The 22,991-nt window shown below is 44.8% G+C and overlaps 1 protein-coding gene across 1 annotated transcript in view; it reads right to left on the bottom strand.

Annotated features, from left to right (window-relative positions):
• The window catches only part of LOC149278686 (androgen-induced gene 1 protein-like), a 180,857-nt gene that overhangs the window by 65,909 nt on the left and 91,957 nt on the right, over positions 1-22,991 (bottom strand). Inside the window, exon 3 of the mRNA XM_089501877.1 lies at positions 17,598-17,699. Within this exon, the coding sequence (XP_089358003.1) occupies positions 17,598-17,699 (102 nt within the window). The remainder of the gene's footprint in view (positions 1-17,597; positions 17,700-22,991) is intronic.

Here is a 22,991-nt window from a genome sequence, read left to right as displayed (position 1 = left end):
TCCTGTATTCTTTCCCAACATTCTGTCTCTCATAGTTGAAGTGTACCTATGGTGAAAATTACAGGCCTCTCTCATCTTGTTAAGTGGGAGAACTTGCACAATTGGTGGCTGACTAAATACTTTTTTGCCCCACTGTAATGATTGTCACGACCGCTTACACAACGGAAACCCTTAGTGGCAGGGAGCTGGGACTTAGACGATCTCAACAGTGAGGAGGCCAGGTGCAAGCGGATAAATATAGGAATGAGTTGGATGCAAGGAGCAGGAACAGCAAATGCAGAAGCCAGGAGCCAGTACACCAATGCCAGGGAAATAACGGACAGGATGGTCAGGGAAGCCGGGTCAAAACACGAAAGCGGGTAGTCCTACAAGCCGGGTCAGTAATGGAGCGAGTAGTCAGACAAGCCAAGACTGGAAACCAGGAGACACAGGACATGGTACAGAATCACTAGGCTAAGGATGGTCAAGCAGGCAAAGGGTCAAAAATCCGGATATACTCAGAGAACAAGATGACAGGAATCAACAGCAACGAAGACCACAGACAAAGCATATCCGGGGTTTTTAAATCCGGTGCCAAATCACAGGCTCGACCCCCCAGCCCGTGTCACAGTAGCTCTGGAAGATCTCCCAGTACCCCGCCTCCGGAGCAGACCCGGCCAGACCCCCTTCCATACTACCAGGAGGAATGCCACCAGATCGAGTGCGGGTAAGTACAGAATACTGTTAGTCACTGCTTCATCAGGTAATATGATGCCCGTCAGAAGCAAGACTCCCAGCTCCCGACTTCCGTCCTCGATGCTGGTGGCCGGACTCCTGACCATCCGCATCCAAAGGGTTAATGGGTACCCTCGGTAACCGGCGCGCACAAGCAGAATTCTGCAGGCGCGGGTGAGGTACCGAAGGGGTGACTGGGGAACCTGGCAACCTCCGCACGCAAGCAGTCCTCTGCTTGCGCGCGAGCGGCACCGAAGGGGTGATCGTGGTATTCAGAAACCGCCGCGTGCTCGAGCAGTCTTCTGCAAGCATGCGTGCGGCACCGAAGGGGTGACTGTGACAATGATCTTGTTACACCTATAGAAACGTAGAGTATGTGTACAGGTAATGTCTAATGGGGAATCAGTAAAATCTATGTTTCCGAAGTGTACTTGTTTCCGATCATGCACCCACACAGGGCACCAAACAGCACGGTCCTCTATGGTATTAAAGCCACAGTCTCGGTGAGGTAATCAACCACAATTTATTTGTAAACCACATATGCAGATATTAACAGGATTATACAGAACACAAATTCCCTATAAACAAAAGCTTAGCTCATCTGAGCACATACTAACATAGAAGTCCCTCACTAATCAGGCTCTAAACTAAACAGAACGTGATCTCACCAACCTTTTTGATGGTTTCTTTTGTACATAGCAAGCCCTGCTGCTTCCAAACAAAACTCTCTCTTTCCCTCTGTCCAACAGGTGAGGTTGTATTGCAGTCAGTGCAGCTAATTACTTGCAGCTGACCAGTGCATTGGAGTCAGCCTAAACTCCTGGCCTGGATCCTGTGTCAGTCCAGGTGTATGTAAACTGCGGGGTGGAGCGCCAGCCCGCCCTACTCTCCGTATGCTCCCCCCCCCAGGGGCCGATATAGAAACATATTACTGTATTTGCTCGATTATAAGACAAGGTTTTTTCCAGAGCAAATGCTCAGAAAAATACCCCTAGTTTTATAATAGGGGTCATCATATAATCCTATGAGACTAAGATTCAGATCCCCCGCAGCGATGCAGGGGACCTGGATCCTCCTGTCCCCCCCCCACACTTACCGGTACTTAGTCCGGGCAGCGTGTAGAGCTCTACGCAATTCGCGTTGACAACTTCCGCTGCAGCCGGGAGGAGGTGCGGTTAGCAGCGGGGGTTGTCTGCATCCATCGCACAGACCTTCCCCGGCTTTCAGAGATCAGAGTTCCCCGTGATCTTGGACAGCGACCAATAAAGTCGCTCGTACGGACATTTAACTAATTGAACAGGGAGGGAGACCAGTGGCATCTGCAGGGTAAGTTGCAGCATTGGGGTTTTAAAACCCCAATGCTGCAACTTACCCGGCACATTTCACTGGTCTCCCTCCCTGTTCAACAATTAGTTAAATGTCTGTACGAACAGGGAGGGAGACCAGTGGGATGTGCCGGGTAAGTTGCAGCATTGAGGTTTTAAAACCCCAATGCTGCAACTTACCCTGCTGATGCCACTGGTCTCCCTCCCTGTTCAATTAGTTAAATGTCCGTACGAGCAACTTTATTGGTCTTTATTGGGGTTTTAAAACCCCAATGCTGCAACTTACCCTGCTGATGCCACTGGTCTCCCTCCCTGTTCAATTAGTTAAATGTCCGTACGAGCAACTTTATTGGTCTTTATTGGGGTTTTAAAACCCCAATGCTGCAACTTACCCTGCTGATGCCACTGGTCTCCCTCCCTGTTCAATTAGTTAAATGTCCGTACGAGCAACTTTATTGGTCTTTATTGGGGTTTTAACACCCCAATGCTGCAACTTACCCTGCTGATGCCACTGGTCTCCCTCCCTGTTCAATTAGTTAAATGTCCGTACGAGCAACTTTATTGGTCTTTATTGGGGTTTTAAAACCCCAATGCTGCAACTTACCCGGCACATCCCACTGGTCTCCCTCCCTGTTCAACAATTAGTTAAATGTCCGTACGAGCGACTTTATTGGTCGCTCGTACGGACATTTAACCCGGCACAGACTAACTAATTGAACAGGGAGGGAGACCAGGGAGAGGTAAGTTGCAGCATTGAGGTTTTAAAACCCCAATGCTGCAACTTACCCTGCAGATGCCACTGGTCTCCCTCCCTGTTCAAGCAGTTAAATGTCCGTACAAGCGACCAATAAAGTCGCTCGTACGGACATTTAACTAATTGAACAGGGAGGGAGACCAGTGGGATGAGCCTATTTGGTTGATGCCAGAGGAGGTCCCTGTAGGCGACCAATAGGCTCATTCCGGGAACTGCTGCGATGCCGCGAAGACAAGGTAAGTTAGAAGGGGGGGGGTTGAATGGTAGACGAAGACGATCACGAAGATATTCGTGGTGTGTGTCTTCGTCTTCGCCTACGTTTTACCGCCGCTGTCTTCTCTTCGGTGTGTCTTCGGAACGAACACGAAAACGCACTCTTCGTGTTCGTTTTCATGTTCGCCCGAAGACGAATGCACAAGTCTAGTTACAAGTGCAAGATCTCTTTCTCCGCTCTGTTACCTTCATCTCACCAAGAATAATGAGCGCACTGTTCCATCAACCAGTACTGTATGTATATTACTTTGTTATTGAATAAACCTGCTTAAGAAGACTTTGAAGCTGTGGTCTTGATTGCTGTTTGGTACCTGGAGAAGTTTAGATATTCAAGACAGAATAATCTAACACCCACATTGAAGTGTTGTGCCACAAAAAGGGGAAAAGTCCTTCTTGACTCCAAAATCTAATTTGATTTCCCATTGCAACAGCAAGCTATAGCTTGTGTCACTGTGTGTTCTGCTTTGTTTAAAATTCATCCAGTCCAAAATTAAAGGCATCTATTGAATTTAATAGCACAGCCTCTCTTCTTTGTACAGTCCTATTAATGAACAGGTCAATAAAGAGTGGCTTGTATTCAGGGCCGGACTGGCCCACCGGGATACCGGGAAATTTCCCGGTGGGCCGGAAGGTCCGTGGGCTGGGCGGCCGGCAGACTTACCATGAAGACAGCCGCTGAGCGGCTGCAAATGGCAATGAACGCCTCCCTCGGTGCCAGGGGCGGGCTGGGCAGGGGGGCAATTGCCCCCCAGGCTTCCCGAAATCTAATCAAAGCGGCCGCTGGGTGCTGATGCGGCCGGCCGGCATCAGCACCCAGCAGCCGTGTGCGATGGCCGTCTAGTGATGGGAGCAGTGTGAGGGGTGAAAGCTCCGCCCCCTCGCACTGACCTTTCACCCCTCACGCTGCTCCCATCGCTATGCGGCCATCAGATTGCTGGGAATGTTTTAATACTTTTTTTTTACTTTATATGGCAAGCCGATCCAGCTTACCATATAAATAAAAAAAAAGTGTTAAAGTAGCTCCGGCCGGCGGCATAGCACGCACCGGCCGTTTAGATTACATTCCCAGCAGTCTGATGGCTGCATAGTGATGGGAGCAGCGTGAGGTGGAAGCTCCGCCCCCTCGCACTCAGACTGCTGCAGCACCGGATGTCAGGTCAGTGGCATCCTGTCAGCATAGAGGAGAACAGTGTGCAGCTACCAGGAAGTCAAGAGAAGTAGAAGGTGAGTAAAATAATGTATTTTTTGTACTGTATAATGTTTTTTGTATTTGTTAAAAACAAAAAAAATCGGCATGTGTGTGTATGTAAGTGTGTCCCCCTATATGCCACTCTGCCTCCAGAAATGCCTTATACCCCCCTATATGCCACTCTGTCCCATGATATGCCTTTTAACCCCCTATATGCCAGAGTTGCATATAGGGGTATAAGGCATTTCTGGATGCAGAGTGACATATAGGGGGTCAAAAGGCATATCTGGAGGCAGAGTGGGATAAAGGGGGTTAAAAGGTATATCATGGGGCAGAGGAGCATATAGGAGGGTATAAAGCATATCGGGGAGGCAAAGTGGCATATAGGGGGCATAAGGCTTTTCTGGAGGCAGAGTGCCCCATGATATGCCTTTTAACCCCCTTCATGCCACTCTGCCTCCAGAAATGCCTTATACCCCCTATATGCCACTCTGTCCCATGATATGCCTTTTAACCCCCTATATGGCAGAGTGGCATATAGGGGGTTAGAAGGCATATCATGGGACAGAGTGGCATATAGGGGTATAAGGCATTTCTGGATGCAGAGTGAGGGTATAAAGAGAGGGTATAAAGCATATCAGGGAGGCAGAGTGGCATATAGTGGGGCATAAGGCTTTTCTGGAGGCAGAGTGCCCCATGATATGCCTTTTAACCCCCTATATGGCAGAGTGGCATATAGGGGGTTAGAAGGCATATCATGGGACAGAGTGGCATATAGGGGGTATAAGGCATTTCTGGAGGCAGAGTGGCATATAGGGGGTTAGAAGGCATATCAGGGGGGCAGAGTGGCAAGCCTGGGGTCAGAGGTGCATAACTCGGGGGTAGGTTGTCAAATGAAAGGAAATAAAAACCAAATATGTCTCAATCATAGCTTTTATTAAATATGGAAAAAAAGTCTACATGAATTAATAAAGAAATAAAAGTTTCTTACCAGAATATCGTGAAGAATAATGTGATCAGTGTTTTGTTCCACTAAATAAAATGGAACTCTTTCATCTAACAATGTTCGCAGTAGTAAATGTTTTGATCCTATTATGTGTAATGTATTTAATTTATTAGGGCCTTTTAACACTTTTGCTTTCTGGCATTTTAATACAAATAATGAGATAAAAAGAATTGCACATAGTGTGACTCGGGTGTGTATAAGGGGTGCGTGTGGGTATAAGAGCTTCACCGTGAGATAAACTATATGGGGCTGGTCTCCAAATTTTTCCAGGGCTGCTTTTCAGTCCCAGTCCGGCCCTGCTTGTATTGTCCTTGTACAGTATGTATAATTATATCATATCCTTTTCTCTAGTGTAAACAAATTTATTTTTTCTAGCCTTTCTTCATAACTAAGGTTACATAGTTACATAGTTAAATAGGCCATCAAATTAAGCCTTTCCCATATCTGTTTATTTCTTGCTGTTGATCCAAAAGAAGGCAAAAAACCCAGTTATGGCTCTTTCCAATTTTGCACAAACTAGGGGAAAAATTCCTTCTTGGACCCAGAATGGCAGTCAGATCTCTCCTTGGATCAAAAAGCTGTTTCCCCATAATTAATAAATTACCGTATTTGCTCGATTATAAGACAAGGTTTTTTTCAGAGCAAATGCTCTGAAAAATACCCCTCGTCTTATAATCGGGGTCGTCTTATAATCAGACCTCAAATAGGTCCCCGGTATATAGCCGGGGCAGTGTGTAGATGTCTACGCGATTCGCAGGCAGACCAGCAACAGCAAAAAGGAGCCCCCAGAAGTCCTTTGATCAGTCCTGTAGGACTGATCAAAGAGACTCCTCCCCTACAATCTCCAGTCTATGGGAGATTGTGTCCCAGCTGCCAGAGGCAGCTTCAGGGACAGGGAGACAGGGTTCTTTGGTCTCCACCTGAGTGTGGAGACCAGCCCCCCTACCCCCCTCTTCCTCAATTAACCCCTTCAATGCTGCGATTGTGTATGACCCCCATCACAGCATTGCAGGGGTTAATATTAGTCCCCACAAGCTTGTGGGGACTAAATATCAGTCAATGCTGTGCTTCAATGGAGCATCAGCATTGAAAGAGTAAAAAAAATAAATGTAAAAAATAATAATAATAAAAAAAAATAACAGCACTGACCTGAAAGTCCAGGGTGCTTCCAGGTCAAATGCTGGGCTGGGCTGATCAGATGGCTCCTGGCCAATAGGAGTGATCGGATCATTATGGCAGCCCACGGATGATCCTGCTCTACTGTCAGGACTCGGGTGATCAGGTCGGGTAGGAGCCCATGCGCAGGGGATACTTGGGGTTCAGTATGTAACCCACGATGCATGATTATGCAAACAAAGACACCACAAGCAGAATTCCAGGTAATGTAGTGTATTTTATGTATAACAGGACCAGCAAATAAGGGTAATACAGTCAAAGCAAGAAACCGGACGTATGGCAAAATAAATACCGGTAATAAAAGTCTTTTGACAGGGAGCCCGCTTGGAAGGGCACGGAAAGGCACACAGCCCACTTGTAAGGACACAATAGCAGGGAGTCCACGTGGAAGGACACAATAGCAGGGAGTCCACGTGGAAGGACACAATAGCAGGGAGTCCACGTGGAAGGACACAATAGCAGGGAGTCCACTTGATCAGGACACAATAGCAGGGAACCAGGAACACTACAGGTGCAGAACCACAGCAGGAAGGTCCATAGACTTCAATACAAAGGCCCTGACTGAAAGGCAGGGCAGGTTCATAAAGGCAGAGTACTCCAGGTAACAAGGCCCAGCTGGATGTAGACTAGGGCTCAACCCAGGTAACAAGGCACACCTGAGTTCTGAGTGCTCCAGAGGGCGGAGGGAGGCCACTAGTGGTCGCAGATGTAAACCCCACAGGTATAAAAAAGCCATGGTTCAGGCAGCGAAAAATTGGTTCCTGACAGTACCCCCTCCCCAAGGAGCGGTCACTGAACGCAAACAGACTGAACAAAATCTGTACACCTTTAATAAACTGAGCAGAAGGGTGTACTTAACGTGATTTCTTCTTCTTCTTTTTCGGTAAAGCTTGTTCACAGATCTCCAGGTCTTCCTTTCTGATTATATTGCCATTAGAGGTAATAACACAATCGAAGGAAAGGTTATCTGTGGTGCAATCGTAGGTCAAAGTAGGACTGGATGCTGAAAAAGTTGATGAGAAGGTATGATTCAGTGCTTTCTCTTTCCATGTACCAGGGGTCACATAGCTGCCCTGTACCCAGGGCACTACTGGGGGCAGGGGGGTAGTACCAGAACTGCACTGGTTCAAAACTGGAGTGGCAGACGTGGTATGGGAAGCACTGATGGAAGGCCCCTTCTTCCTCAGAGATGGAATAGGGTCATGTATCTTTGCTATCAGTCCAGAGGAGATATTAGGGGCTATGGTAATCTCTGGTGTATCACACTTTGCTGAGGTAGGAGTGATAGGAGTTGCGATCATAGCTGAACAGAAAGCAATAGGAAGTTCATCCATATGGGAGCAACCCACACTGCCACAGGCTGTAGAATCACATAAGCTGCATTCCATCACAGAACAGTCATCAGGCTTCAGCTGGACATCCACTGGAGTTTGATAAGCATTAGGAATCACCAGGGGTGGTATATACTCCATGGGTTCACTGTTCAGGGGAATAAAGCTACTTCCCCTTTTAGGAGAGCTCTGTGCTTGTGACGTAGACTGCTCAATCGGTAAAGAGGGTTTAGGAGGTTTCAGAGGACATTGGGTGATCCAGTGTCCCTTTTTGCCACAGTAAAAGCAAGCCTCATCATCACGCCTTTGTTGCAATTCGGTTGCGGTAAGGGGTTCACGTTTCCTAGATTTCCTAGGAGATTCCTTTTTCATACTGGTAACAGGCTTGTTGGATTTCTCAGGTGATGTAACAGGTGTAGGTGAATGGTCTTCATGAGAGTGATTGGAGTTGGAGTCCCAGATTTGCATTAATGAGTTGCACAGTTCAAGTAAACATTCTCCTATCACTTTGATGACTGAAAGTAACCCCGCAGACTCCTTGTAATGGCCTTTGTATTCTGTCAGGACTCGGGTGATAAGGTCGGGTAGGAGCCCATGCGCAGGGGATACTTGGGGTTCAGTATGTAACCCACGGTGCATGATTATGCAAACAAAGACACCACAAGCAGAATTCCAGGTAATGTAGTGTATTTTATGTATAACAGGACCAGCAAATAAGGGTAATACAGTCAAAGCAAGAAACCGGACGTATGGCAAAATAAATACCGGTAATAAGTCTTTTGACAGGGAGCCAGCTTGGAAGGACACGGAAAGGCACACAGCCCACTTGGAAGGACACAATAGCAGGGAGTCCACAATAGCAGGGAGTCCACTTGGAAGGACACAATAGCAGGGAGTCCCCGTGGAAGGACACAATAGCAGGGAGTCCACGTGGAAGGACACAATAGCAGGGAGTCCACGTGGAAGGACACAACAGCAGGGAGTCCACGTGGAAGGACACAATAGCAGGGAGTCCACTTGGAAGGACACAATAGCAGGGAGTCCACTTGGAAGGACACAATAGCAGGGAGTCCACTTGGAAGGACACAATAGCAGGGAGTCCACTTGGAAGGACACAAAGCAGGGAGTCCACTTGGAAGGACACAATAGCAGGGAGTCCACTTGATCAGGACACAAAGCAGGGAACCAGGAACAGTACAGGTGCAGAACCACAGCAGGAAGGTCCATAGACTTCAATACAAAGGCCCTGACTGAAAGGCAGGGCAGGTTCATAAAGGCAGAGTACTCCAGGTAACAAGGCCCAGCTGGATGTAGACTAGGGCTCAACCCAGGTAACAAGGAACACCTGAGTTCTGAGTGCTCCAGAGGGCGGAGGGAGGCCACTAGTGGTCGCAGATGTAAACGCCACAGGTATAAAAAAGCCATGGTTCAGGCAGCGAAAAATTGGTTCCTGACATCTACAAAGAGAGAGGGGTCATCTAGGTTAATTATGAAAAAACACAAATTATTAATAAATAAAAAAAATCATAATTATTACCTGATGACTTGTCGGTGACATTTTAAGTCGCTGATTATTGATCGGTCTCCCTGATTGATGTCAGCGGCCTAAACCTGTCACTTACTTTTAAAAAATGTAAATGCACATGTTCCAGTTTTGCCTTGTTGGACTCATGGGATGTTGGTCAACAAAATGTGGTGTTTTCTTCCACTGTTGCACTTATGGTGTGCAAGAAATTCAGTGCAACATTGAAATGTATGCGTTAAAAACGCAATAAAATAATTTCCCTGTGAAGTTTGGCAGACATCAGTGAAGAAATGGCTGGCTGAAAACTGTCAAAACTACCCTAGTTGAACACCTTGACTCATCTACTGTTCATAAATATATACTTTTATGGGGTAATTTACAGTGGGGGGCTTCCAAAATGTCCCAAATGGGATATGGGCCCAGGAAACCAATTCCTGAAAATTCAAAATTTGAAAACTAAAATGCGCATGTTCCAGTTTTGCCCTCATAGCTTCCTCAAAAAATGCATGAACCATGCATGTGAGGCCTTGTTGGAACCAGGGGATGTTGGTGAACACAATTTGTTTCTGCAGTTGCACATATTCTATACAAAATATAATATAAAATCTAAAGCAACATTGCAACATATGCAAAAAAACAAAATGACCCTAGTTGTACACCTTGACTTATCTACTGTTCATAAACATATAATTTTGGGGGGATAATCAGTATCTGTGACAACTATTGCAGTTATTAGACTACCATGCCAAATTTGAAAAAAATTACATTTCAAAAACGTGATGCATGCCTTGCAATATTTGCCCTATACTGGTCAAAATAGATAAAAATCCTGGCCATGTTGGGTGGTTTCCAAATCAGGAGAACTTAATGAATATATTTGGGATAATTTTTTCCCATTGGTTCAATGTGTGTACAATTTGTATGTATACAAAACTGTAAAAATAATTTTTTCCCACTTTTTCCAGTGTATTTCAAACAAAACAATGTACTACCCAGCTTAATATGGTTTCAAATGAAAGCCCTACTTGTGCTGAAAAAAACAATATATGATTTGTGTGGGTGCACCAATTGATAAGAGAGAGATTACAGTTGAAGAAAGACATGGCAAAAACACAAAAACGGCTCCGGTCCTTTAGCAACACCCTAGTTTAAAAATCCCGGTCCTGAAGGGGTTAAAGTCAATCAAGGGAGCGGTAGGTCTGTTAATAAGACCTGCTCCCTTGCGATGCGCGCGGCAACTGTTGCTGTGCGTCGGGATTTGTGGTCCTATCCCGGTGCACAACACTGAAGCCACGCCCACCACCTTCACTGCACCAAGAGGACAGGACACAGAACAAGAGCCAAGAGGAAGAACGAAAACATTCAGTGAGAGTGGATTAGTAAGTGTGTGAGAGTGATGGGTGTTATGCTGTAGTTTATGCTGAATGTTTGTGAATGAGTGTGTGAAAGCATGGATGTGTTGGGGTGGCATGGCATAGGGAGGCTGTAATTACATTCCTATCATGCCCAGGTTGCAGCATGTACTGGCTTCCTGGGCATGATGGGAGTGTGATTGTAGTTAGCAATTATATTTTTTTTTGTCCAATTTTGGTGTGTTAACCACACTTTTATTAAAAGTAAGTAACACACCAAAATTGGACAGAACAATTCAATAACAGAATATATATAAATGATTGCTAACAGCAATCACACTCATATCATGCTAAGTCAGCCAGTACATGCTAGAACCTGGGCATAATAGGATTGTGATTGCTGTTAACAATTATATATATATCGACCGTATTTGCTCGATTATAAGACAACCCCCCAAAATCTGAATATTAATTTAGGAAAAAAAGAAAAAGCCTGAATATAAGACGATCAGTAAATGTTAATTTATGTAAGCTATTTTTTTTAATAGCTATGATTGAGAAAACTATTTTGTTTTTATTTCCTTTTATTTTCCAATCTGCCCCCAGGCTTGCCACTCTGCCCCAGAAATGCCTTATACCCCCTATACGCCACTGTGGCTCATGATATGCCTTTTAACCCTCTAAATGCCACTGTGCCCCATGATATGCCTTTTAACCCTCTATATGCCACTGTGCCCCATGATATGCCTTTTGACCCCCTATGTGCCACTCTGCCTCCAGAAATGCCTTATACCCCTATATGCCACTCTAGCATTTAGGGGGTTAAAAGGCATATTATGGGGCAGAGTGGCATATAGGGAGGTATAAAGCATTTCAGGAGGCAGATGGTGTATAGAGGGTTAAAAGGCATTTCTGGAGGCAGAGTGGCATTAAGGGGGTTAAAAGGCATTTCATAGAGCACTCTGCCTACAGAAATGCCTTATGCCACCACCCCCCAAAAAACAACTTACCGGTGCTTCTGACTCCCGGTGTGCTGTCCGGGCAGCAGGTAGACGTCTACGCGATTCGCGTAGGTAACTTCTACTGCAGCCGGAAGGAGGTGCGGTTAGCAGCGGGGGTTGTCTGCGTCCATCACGCATACACCCCCGACTGTCAGAGAGAATTCCCCGCACTGGCGCGCGGAACTCTGATCTCTGACAGCCGGGGAAGGTCTGCGTGATGACCGCTGCAGCGGAATTTGTCTACGCAAATCGCGTAGATGTCTACACCTGGCCTGGCTACACACCAGGGACTCAGAAGCACCGGTAAATGGTGGGGGGGGTCAGGAGGATCCAGGTCCCCTGCAGCTCTGCGGGGGATCTGGATCTTAGTCTCATAGTCAGACCTATTTGAGGTCTGATTATAAGACGACCCCGATTATAAGATGAGGGGTATTTTTCAGAGCATTTGCTCTGGAAAAAAACATTGTTTTATAATCGAGCAAATACGATATATATTGTTATTGATTTTTTTGTCTAATTTTGGTGTGTTACTTTTAATGAAGTATTTTAAAGTGGTTTTTTTTTGTTTTTGTTTTTCTTGGTTTCGGCCAAGCGAATGCTGAATTTTCAGTTTCAGTCCAGAATTTTCATTTTGGTGCATCCTTACTTATATACCTAGCCATTCACTGAAGTGGTAGGCCTACACCACATCAATATAGTGATAGGGGTTGTGCTGCAGTATTGTCAGTGTGTGCCTCTGTATATAGTGACAGGTGTTATGCTGTACCACTGTCAGTGCGTGCCTCAGTATATAATGATAACAGTTATCCTGTGCCACGGTCAATGTTTGCCTCAGTATATATAATGATAACAGTTATGCTGTACCACCGTCATTGTGTGCCTCAGTATATATGATAGGTCTTTTGCTATACCACTGTCAGTGCGTGCCTCAGTATATAATGATAACAGTTATCCTGTACCACCATCATTGTTTGCCTCAGCATATAATGATAAGTTATGCTGTACCACTGTCAATGTTTGCGTCAGTATATCATGATAGGTGTTATGCTGTACCACAGTCAATGTTTGCCTCAGTGTATCATGATAGGTGTTATGCTGTACCACAGTCAATGTGTGCCTCAGTATATGGTGATAGGTGTTATGCTGTACCACCGTCAATGTCTGCAATCAAACTCCCATCACTCTTGGGCAGCAGCAACGGCTATAGTATTCATCAGCCCAAAATACATAGAACAAACACAAAAAAATAGTTACCTGCGCACTATCCCGAATCCCTATGCTTATTTAATTTTGTATTTCACAGCTAGGTTACTATTACTGCCGCCCACCCCATGTGGTCCCTAAAAGGGCTAATAAATGTGTAGGAGTTTAGAGAATACCCCTCTCTGTCTCATTAGAGATTTTTACCTTTAGCTCAAAGATTTTTACCTTTAGCTCAAAGTAGCAAGGTGAATTGTTCAGTGAAGGACTCGCCTAAGAGGTTTGCCTTGACGTGGCAGGCGAGCTTCCACTTTAAATGACCATTGGAGTGAAACTAAAAACCTCCATTTGTCTAAATAAGCATAGGGATTTGGGATAGTGCACAGGTAACTATTTTGTTCTATGTATTTTGGGCTGATGAATACTATAGTCTTTGCTGCAGCCCAAGAGTGATGGGAGTTTGAGCGCAGGGGTTTCTTCTGGGTGTTTGACATTGCACATTGTTTCCTAGTTTGTTGTCTATAACAATTCCCAAATCTTTCTCATTTGTTGCTATCCCTAATTCACTACCATTTAGGATGTAAGTTGCTTGTGCATTCCTCACCCTGAAGTGCATAACATTAAATGTAATCTGCCATTTGTGTGCCCAGTCCCCCAGTCTATCTAAATCCCTCTGCAGCAAAGTAGTATCCTCCTCACATTGTATTTCTTTACAGAGTTTAGTGTCATCTGCAAACACAGAAACATGACTTTCAACGCCTAATGCAAGGTCATTTATAAATATGTTGAATAAAATTGGTCCCAGGACAGAACCCTGAGAAACATCACTTACCACTTAAGGTGTTCCATTCTGCTTATTAACTTTTGTAGCCTTTATCTCAGTGGTGTCTCCAGCTTTCATATTTAGGGGGGGCACATGCACTAGACATGTATTTTTAACTACATAATATGTACTTATCTCTTTGAAGTAAAGACCTTGATTGAAATATGATTTTGAAATAACAGCTGAACTGGCAGTTATTTTTTATTCTTTAATATTAAACCCTACTGCCAATATAAATATTAGACCCTGCTTCCCATATATATTAATATTATACCCTGCTGCCGATATATATAAATATTAGCCCCTGTAGCCAATATATATAAATATTAGACCCTGCTGCCAATATATATATAAATAGTAGCCCCTGCTGCTGATATATATTAATATTAGACCCTGCTGCCAATATGAATATAAATATTATACCCTTCTGCCAATATATTTAAATATTACCCCTGCTGCCAATATATATATAAATATTAGACCCTGTTGCCAACATATTTTATAGTGAAAAAACTGGACCCTACCCAAGCATTTCCTTGGGCCCCGCTCCATGCTCCATAGCATGCAATCATCCACTCCGTTACCACACCAAAAAAGAAATATTTGCCACACTGACTGCAGATTAGGGGAAGACTGTGAGAGTCAGTACAGTCTTCCCTCCTTCTGACTGCACCGTGACATTGAGAGGAGTCCCCTCATTCACTAAGCCATAGCTCTCTTTTACTCCTTGTAGTTCAGGTATAGATCAAATAAACAACACATGGAAACAAGACGTGCAACTGAATAAGACATAAAAACCCTGTATTTGTAGGTATACATAAATAATGTATGGAAACATAGCATTGCAGGTATAGATCAACTGGAAATCACATGTAAACTCAGCACTGAAGGTATCGATCAAATAAACAACACATGGAAACAGCACTACTGGTATTGATCAACTGAATAAGACATACAAATACTGTATTTGCAGGTATACATAAATAATGTATGGACACATAGCATAGCAGTTACATATCAACAGGATAACATAAAAACCCAGCTGTGCAGGTATAGATCAATTGGAATTCACATAAAAACTCAGCATAGATAAAACCCCCTAAATTACAGGCATAGATCACAGGTTGTACACCCCAAAGGCCAGCCTTGGCATCCACATTGCCAACATAGAACCTGACCAGCACCCAAATTACACACACACATAGGATGTGCCATCTTTGTCCCCAAACAGCCCAGCGTACATCTTTGTTACAGTCACTCACTAATTAACTTTCATTCACACGATTCATTCACACAATCATTTATTCTTTCACTCTTTCACACAAATTATTTACACATATTCATTAATGCAGAAAGTCATTAATTCTCTCACTGATTCACACAATTCCTCCTCACATTAATTCATTTATTCTCTCACTCATTCACGCAATGCATCCACACATTAATCCATTCATTCTCTCTCTCATTCTGACTCTTTATTTCAATATTATTGCTACCCTCTTTTCTCACTATCTACCCCCTCTCTCCCCCTTCTCACTATCTACCCACTCTCCCTCCCTATATACCCCTTCTCATTCCCTTCTCTCTATCTACCCCCTCCTATCTACCCCCTCTCCCCCAGTCTCACTCCCTTCTCCCTATCTACCCCTCCTCACTATCTACCCTCTCTCCCCTGTCTTACTATCTACCCTCTCTCCCCCTTCTCACTATCTACCCTCTCCCACTTACCTTGTAGAAGTCCTGCGGCGGGAGCGCGAGGCCTCTATCTTGCTGCTCTGCCGCGGTGCTTGCTGCTTTACTGCAGAACACCGGAATATGATGTCATGAAATGCCGGCACCACGACCAAGAGGCCTCTCGGAGGAGAGTGAGAGCCGCTGAACGGTTGCTAAAAATATATTCCTGAGCGTCCGCTCGGCACCTCTCTCTCCTCCGCGTCACGGCTGCCAAAAATAAAGACTGCGTTTCAATTGGGGGGACACATGGGGGGCACAGCATGATGTAGGGGGTCATGGCCCCCTCTGGCCCCCCCTGCTGAAGCCGCTGCTTTCCCTGGACTTAAACTATTCAATGTTCTTTTTTAAAAAAGAGGTGCCCAGACTTGCACTTCAAAGTGGATTATTACAATTAACCTATACATAGTGTAGGGTATGCAGGGTTTGGAGCGTAGCGCAGTGAGACACCAGATATGTGATAGAGTCAAAACAGGCAATATCAGGAATATCAGCAAGTTTATTCCACAGAATAGAAAAAGGCATAAACTGTACCGTGTAGCAATCCTGAGGTCAAGGGTAGGTGAAGTGTAGCAAAGTCCATTAAGCAAGCCGAGATCAAGGGTAGGAGAGGTATATCAAAGTCCAATAACAAGCCGAGTTCAAAAGTCCAGTAAATCCAGTAAAGAGGTAACAGCATACAGGTTTCAACACAGGTATCAGCAAAACGGGTAGGTAGAGACTTGAACAATCAAGTAATGAGGCCTAGAAGCTGTGGGTTTAAATAGCCCTCTAGAAATCAGCTCCTCCCCTCCTCAGTATGTACAATGGAGTAGTGACTGTCCATCACTACTCGTCCCGCCCCTGACCAGGAGTAATTCATTATTGGAGACGCCGGCCACGCCTCCCCGCCATCACTCCACGTGTGGCGTTTCTCCCGTGCGGCATTCGCTGCACTGGAGTCCGGGGATACGGCCTACCGTAGGCCGCAGTAGGCCGCGACCGCGTGGCTCGCGGTCGCGTACAACGGGGCCGCGTGGTGCGCGGACGAAGTCCCGGGCGTCCCGCGACTCCACCATCGGGTGGAGACCTGTGCTGCCAACGGGGGAGTGAGGTAGGACCCTGACACATAGGAAAAATGACTGTCAAACAGTCAATGACTCTTCATACACATCTTACTGGCCCTTGCCCCAGCTAACTGACATTAAACAGTGTTTCTATGTTTATTGCATAACTTTCCAAGATTTGCCAAGATTAAGTCCCATCTGCCAATTGGCTGACCAGTCATCCAATTTTACCAAATCTCCTTTCAGGGGGGTAACATCTAGTTCAGACACCTTGTGACAGGGCCAGGTTAACTGGAGTTGACCTCTTGTCCCTGGGCAGAGACAGACACACCTTACCTAACTTTTGGGTCTATTCACCAAGAAGTTGAGTAGTACTTACATACTAACATTTGCAAAACTGCTGAATGTTTACAAGGGAGTTTGCACCTATTAATCAAGGTGGAGTGCCAATCCCCTCTCTTTCACTGCCCCAGGGGTAATTAAAGTACTTGGGGGTACCTTTATCGACTCTTCTCCCCATCCTGGGATGGGAGGGTAAGTTATATTTTAAAAGCCATATGGGAGCCACAGTTCCCTAGCTATGCCTCCACTTACACATCTGGGTCTTAACCTTACTAAAGGTTATCCTTGAATCTAGATGGAGAGAGACAGGACTGGCATCAGAGAGGTTGGACTAGAGAACAGAAGCATAATCAAGCAAACCAAAGGCTCTGAGCCAGAGTCAGATAACATAAGCTAAGTACCAGAGCACAGTAACTGGAGCATAGTGATTATAAATAGCCGGAGCATATTGCTTCTAATTGGATGTAGCTCATTTAAGAACCTTTCTAGCTGCACTTCTGTGCAGGAGCAGCTATTCTTCAGCAGCAGACAGGGAGAGAGGAGGATGATGTAGCTGCATGCTGCTTTTCTTCTGACTAGATTGTCCCGGCAAGTAGTGTTCATGACATAAAGTATTGGTTCATAGGGGGTAGGGACAATTGAGTTATGGTACTTTTCATTAATTAGTGTAGATTTTATTTAAATATTAAGAACTATGTTACCTGACATAAATATATCAACATTCAAAAGTTTATATTATCATACAGAATACAATAATAATCAAGACATTGTCATGTACATTTGAAGAAGTATCTGTCAAACAGTCTTACCATTCCATGATTTAGCCAAGATGGTATAAAATTATCCAGAAGCTTTGGGTAAACCAGCTCTCTGTCATATAGGTAAAGAACCCAGAACATGGTGACTACAAACTGAAAAAAAACCATAAAACAACATAAGTAGTGTTACTGTGCAAGAACACATAAGTCAGGATCTGTCAACTGCTAAAGTAAATTAACTCACTTGTACGTCAGAAGTAAAAACCTTCAAGGTAACTGGCAGCTGTTACAATAATCATTTCATGTTTTTTGCCACATCATTCCAGTTCTACTAAATCTATTTTGATGGTTTAAAAATGTCCAGTGGTCAGTCACGTTAAGGGTCACATAGACTGACCAGATTTGTAATGCCCTTACATGCAAAAACACACTAAACAACTAGTATATCTGCTTATATACATGTTTTTGCAAGTACATATGACTAAAATATGCAAGATAGGTTATGCAAATCAAATGCATGTTCTGAAAAATGCAATATTTACTATTTAAATAACCCCATAAAATATATTTAAAATGTATATATAAAAAACCTTTAGGAATGCATGGGCCTTTCCTCTCTTCATCTCTGCATTAGGTCCATCCAAGCAGCCTATGCCCCCCATGTTTTTTTAGTTACCGTATTTGCTCGATTATAAGACAAGGTTTTTTTCAGAGCAAATCTTGGTCATTTTATAATCCGACCTCAAATAGGTCTGACTATGAGACTAAGATCCAGATCCCCCGCAACGCTGCGGGGTACCTGGATCCTCCTGTCCCCCCTCTTGTGTAGACAACTTCCGCCGCAACCGGAAGGAGGTGCGGTTAGCAGCGGGGGTTGTCTGCGTCCATCTCGCAAAGTTCCCCTCCCCTCTGACAGCCGGGGAAGGTCTGCGCGAATCGCGTAGACGTCTACATGCTGCCCGGACAACACACTGGGAGTCAGAAGCACCGGTAAGTTTTTTTTGGGGGGGGTGTTAAATGGGGGACATAAGGCATTTCTGTAGGCAGAGTGCTCTATGATATGCCTTTTAACCCCCTTAATGCCACTCTGCCTCCAGAAATGCCTTTTAACCCTCTATACGCCACTCTGCCTCCTGAAATGCCTTATACCTCCCTATATGCCACTATGCCCCATAATATGCCTTTTAACCCCCTAAACGCCAGAGTGGCATATAGGGGTATAAGGCTTTTCAGGAGGCAGATTGGCACATAGGGGGTCAAAAGGCATATCATGGGGCACAGTGGCATATAGAGGGTTAAAAGGCATATCATGGGGCACAGTGGCATTTAGAGGGTTAAAAGGCATATCATGGGGCACAGTGGCATATAGGGGGTTTAAGGCATTTATGGGGCAGAGTGACAAGCCTGGGGGCAGATGTCCCTTACCCTGCCGATGTCAACTTACCCTGCCGATGTCAACTTACCCTGCCGATGTCAGTGGCATCGGCAGGGTAAGTTGCAGCATTGGGGTTTTAAAACCCCAATGCTGCAACTTACCCTGCCGATGCCACTGGTCTCCCTCCCTGTTCAATTAGTTAGTATGTGCCGGGTTAAATGTCCGTACGAGCGACCAAGAAAGTCGCTCGTACGGACATTTAACTAATTGAACAGGGAGGGAGATCAGTGGCATCGGCAGGGTAAGTTGCAGCATTGGGGTTTTAAAACCTCAATGCTGCAACTTACCCGGCAGATCCCACTGGTCTCCCTCCCTGTTCAATTAGTTAGGGGTTAACTTAGTTTTTTAAAGGGTTAAGGGGCCGTGCAAATGAGCCTATTGGTCGCTTGCACGGCCCTTTAACCTATGGATTTCCGCTCCCGTTAACTCCTTCGATGCTGTGTTAGATAAACAAATCTAAAGGCTACAAATTGTAACCCTAAATTGTAAACTACCGACCTGGCTGGCTCAGGCGTAAAACCATAAAACCGTAGAGACCACCGGCGTCCCCTGCACGGCAGCCACTAGGATTCACCAAGGCACAAGCCCAAGGAGTGTCCTGCACTTAGGCCGAGGGCCTGTGCACCACGGGTCAAATCACACCTAAGGTGGTTAACCCTTGCTCTATGCCAGCTTGATAACCAACCGCCAAGAAACAAAAAAGAGGGGTGGGAGGGAGGGACTTTCCAGGTCAATTGAGAAAGTGACCTAAAAGGGGTGGGCTCCCATATATATAGTGACCCCCACCCCTAAGCACAGTAGGATGATACCCACCTATCATTGTCAGCTCAGGGCCGTCAATCAACATTGACTGACAGCCCCCCGAGCATGACTCAGCAGATTTTTCTGCAAAACAGGAAAAAGGGAGGGGGAGAGGGCTGCCTGACGTCCCCTCAGTCATGCGCCGCTGTTGCTCCATGCTCTCGGCTGGGGCTTTCTTGAATTAACATTTACTGGTAAAACTTTTTTCCTATATAGGCTTTTTCTTAAATTAATATTCAGATTTTGGGGGGTCGTCTAATAATCGAGCAAATACGGTATTTATTTGAAATGTTATTTTTTCTAACTGTATTCCTGGGAGTGGGGAGGGGGGTTATTGACTCACATGCCACATTGCAAATTTTCAATTTGTATTGAATCTGCCAGGTGTTTTTCTTCCCAATTTGCATCAATTTAACTCTTTTGACATCTACTGTATGTAAAAATAGTAGATTTTTGAGAGTACACATGGGAGTGTCCATTAGTGAACAAGTTCAGGGTTGCTCACTCAGTCAATTGCAATCATTGCAATAAACATAATACTAACGGTCATATAGTGTATAACCAGAACAGCGGTATTTGTAAGTTTCTGTTTTGTTGTACTCAGTATTGCATGGTTCAAACTTAACTATTTACTCAATTGTATTTTAATGTAATATTATTATTATTTATTGTTTTATATAGTGCCATAATATTCCATAGCACTGGGTAGACAGGACATAACAAGTAGTATATAACATAACAATTTGAAACAACAGGTGAGAAGGGCCCTGCTCAAATGAGCTTACAATTTAGAGGGAATTAGGGTGTATTAAACAATAGGGAAAAGTGGCATTGGTAGGGATGGAGTGGCCATACTAGTATTAGTATTGCAGGAGAGGGACTAGGAAAGGTGAGTTACATGAACATAGGAGTGTGTTAACCCTTTCAATCCCAGGGGTTTTTGGTACCTCAAAGCCCGGAGCAATTTTGCCATTTATGCACTATGTTGGTTCAGCGATTATTCTCTTTTCCTGTGAATAGTGTACCCATGTAAACTATATATTGTTTTTTCAAGGAGAGATAGAGCTTTCTTTTGATACCATAGTTGGATGATTAGCTGAAAATTTAGAATCAGAAATTTAGTATAAACTAGCGAAAATTAGAAAAAAAAACTAATTTTTTAAAAATGTTCCCTCTGAAGCCTCACAAAATTAGGTAAAGTGATGGAAAATCCCCTCCAAGTTTAACAATTCAGGTGTCCTGATTTCAGAAATACCTAATTTATATAGATTTTCCATACTTTCCCAGCACCAGGGAGCATAATTTTTATGCCTATGGCTTAATGGGTTTGGGGGTTGTGAACGGGGGCAGGAGGTTTATACTGGCTAGATGTTATGGGATGTAAGGTTTTTTAATTATTTTTTTTATTTTATTTTTATATGTCACAATGCCATCACAATTTTTAAATTATTATTTATATTATTATTTTAATTATTTTTTTATTATTATATTTTAAATGAATTAACGTTTTTTTTTTTCTCCTTTTCTGTTTCAGGACGGGAGGGGGAGTGAGAGACATGGTTTCTCACTCCCCTCCCCGCGATCCCCCTGAACTGATCACACTGTGATCTCTATGCAGGGCCTCACAGACGTGCATAGAGATCGCAGCGTCTGTGCCTCATCGGAGGACAGAATATCCCCTGCAGGGGATATCCTGTCCTCAGATGAACTTCCGGGTTACGTCAGCAGTGATGCAACCCGGAAGGGAATGCCCGATCGCGTGATCAGGCATTTGAAACTGCCTGATCGCGCGATCGGGCAGTTTGAAATGTAACAGCTTTCCAGCTTTCATGCCGGGAGCTGTTACATCAGATCGGACAGCAGAAAGCCGGCGATGCCGACTTCTGCTGTCAGTGGGGAGTCCAGCCTGATCTCCCGTGCAGCGGCAGGGATGTGTCCCTGACGCTGCACGAAGGGCTGGAAGTACCGGTACGTCCATAGGGGTTTCTTAATGGGCGTTTTTTTGATGTCCCGGTACGTCCATAGGGGATTGAAGAGGTTAATGTGCAATGTTGTAAGCGTCCTTAAGGAAGTGGGTCTTGAGGGATTTTTTGAAGGAACAAAGGCAGGGGGAAAGACGGATAGGCTTGGGGAGGCCATTCCAGAGAAAATCTTGTAAGCGCACATGAGAGCTACAAATCAAAGGAGAGGATAGAAGGAGATCATTGGAGGGACCGGATAGAAGTTTATTTAGAGATGAGTGAGGAGATGCAAGAAGAAGGACCGCTGTGAAGGGCTTTGAAAGTAAGAGTCAGGATTTTGAAAGGAATCCCGAAGTGCACAGACAGCCAGTGACAGAGGGGAGAGGTGTTAGTAAAACGATGGGAAAGGAAGATAAGTCCAGCAGCAGCATTCATGGTAGATTGTAGAGGGGTGGCATGGGTAAGAGGGAGACCAGATAAGACAGAGTTACAATAATCAAGGCGGAGGATAATAAGGGCATGGACAAGAGCCTTAGGGCCATTCTGTGTTTGGAAGGGGCGGATGCGGGCAATATTTTTAAGCTAGAGATGGCAGGTTTTAGAGATAGACCGAATGTGGGGGGTGAATGATATGTCAGAGTCAAGGGTGACACCAAGACAGCGAGCAGTAGGAGACGGGGAGATGATAGCACCATTAACATTAAGAGAAACTTGTTAGGGAATCTTGGCATTGGAGGGAAAGGGAGATGAGAAGTTTCACATTGGAGAGAAAGACGCAAGGCACTTAGTGACACAAGATCAGGATAGATCTTAGGAGGAGGATAGATAGATCTGGGTATCATTAGTATTGAAAGCCAAAGAATGAGATTAGTTTGCCAAGTGAGGAAGTGTAAAGAGAGAACAGAAGGGGTCCTAGAACTGAGCCTTGGGGTACCACAACTGAGAGGGGGAGGGGAGGGGGAGATGGAGTTTTACTGGAGATGGAGACACTGAATCTAGGATCAGAGAGGTAGGAGGTGAACCAGGAGAGAGCAGTGTCACGTTGACAAAGAGCATGACAATTTTGAAGGAGAAGAGGGCAGTCTACAGTGTCGAAAGCAGCAGAAAGAAGAAGAAGAGAGAGTAAGAGAAGGTGGAAATAGAGAGGGGAAGTGGGGGAAAGGGAGAAGGTGAAAGTTGAAAAGTGCTTGGGATGAGAGAAGGGGAGAAGAAAGTAGTGGTGGAGCAATACAGACATAGTGTGGAGGT

Source organism: Sceloporus occidentalis, unplaced genomic scaffold (genome assembly GCF_023333645.1).
Source record: "Sceloporus occidentalis isolate IW3139 unplaced genomic scaffold, rSceOcc1.0.p SCAF_184, whole genome shotgun sequence".
Taxonomy (NCBI): Eukaryota; Metazoa; Chordata; class Lepidosauria; order Squamata; family Phrynosomatidae; genus Sceloporus; species Sceloporus occidentalis.
Note: the sequence above shows the minus strand (reverse complement) of the source record. Positions and strands in the feature narration are given on the sequence as shown.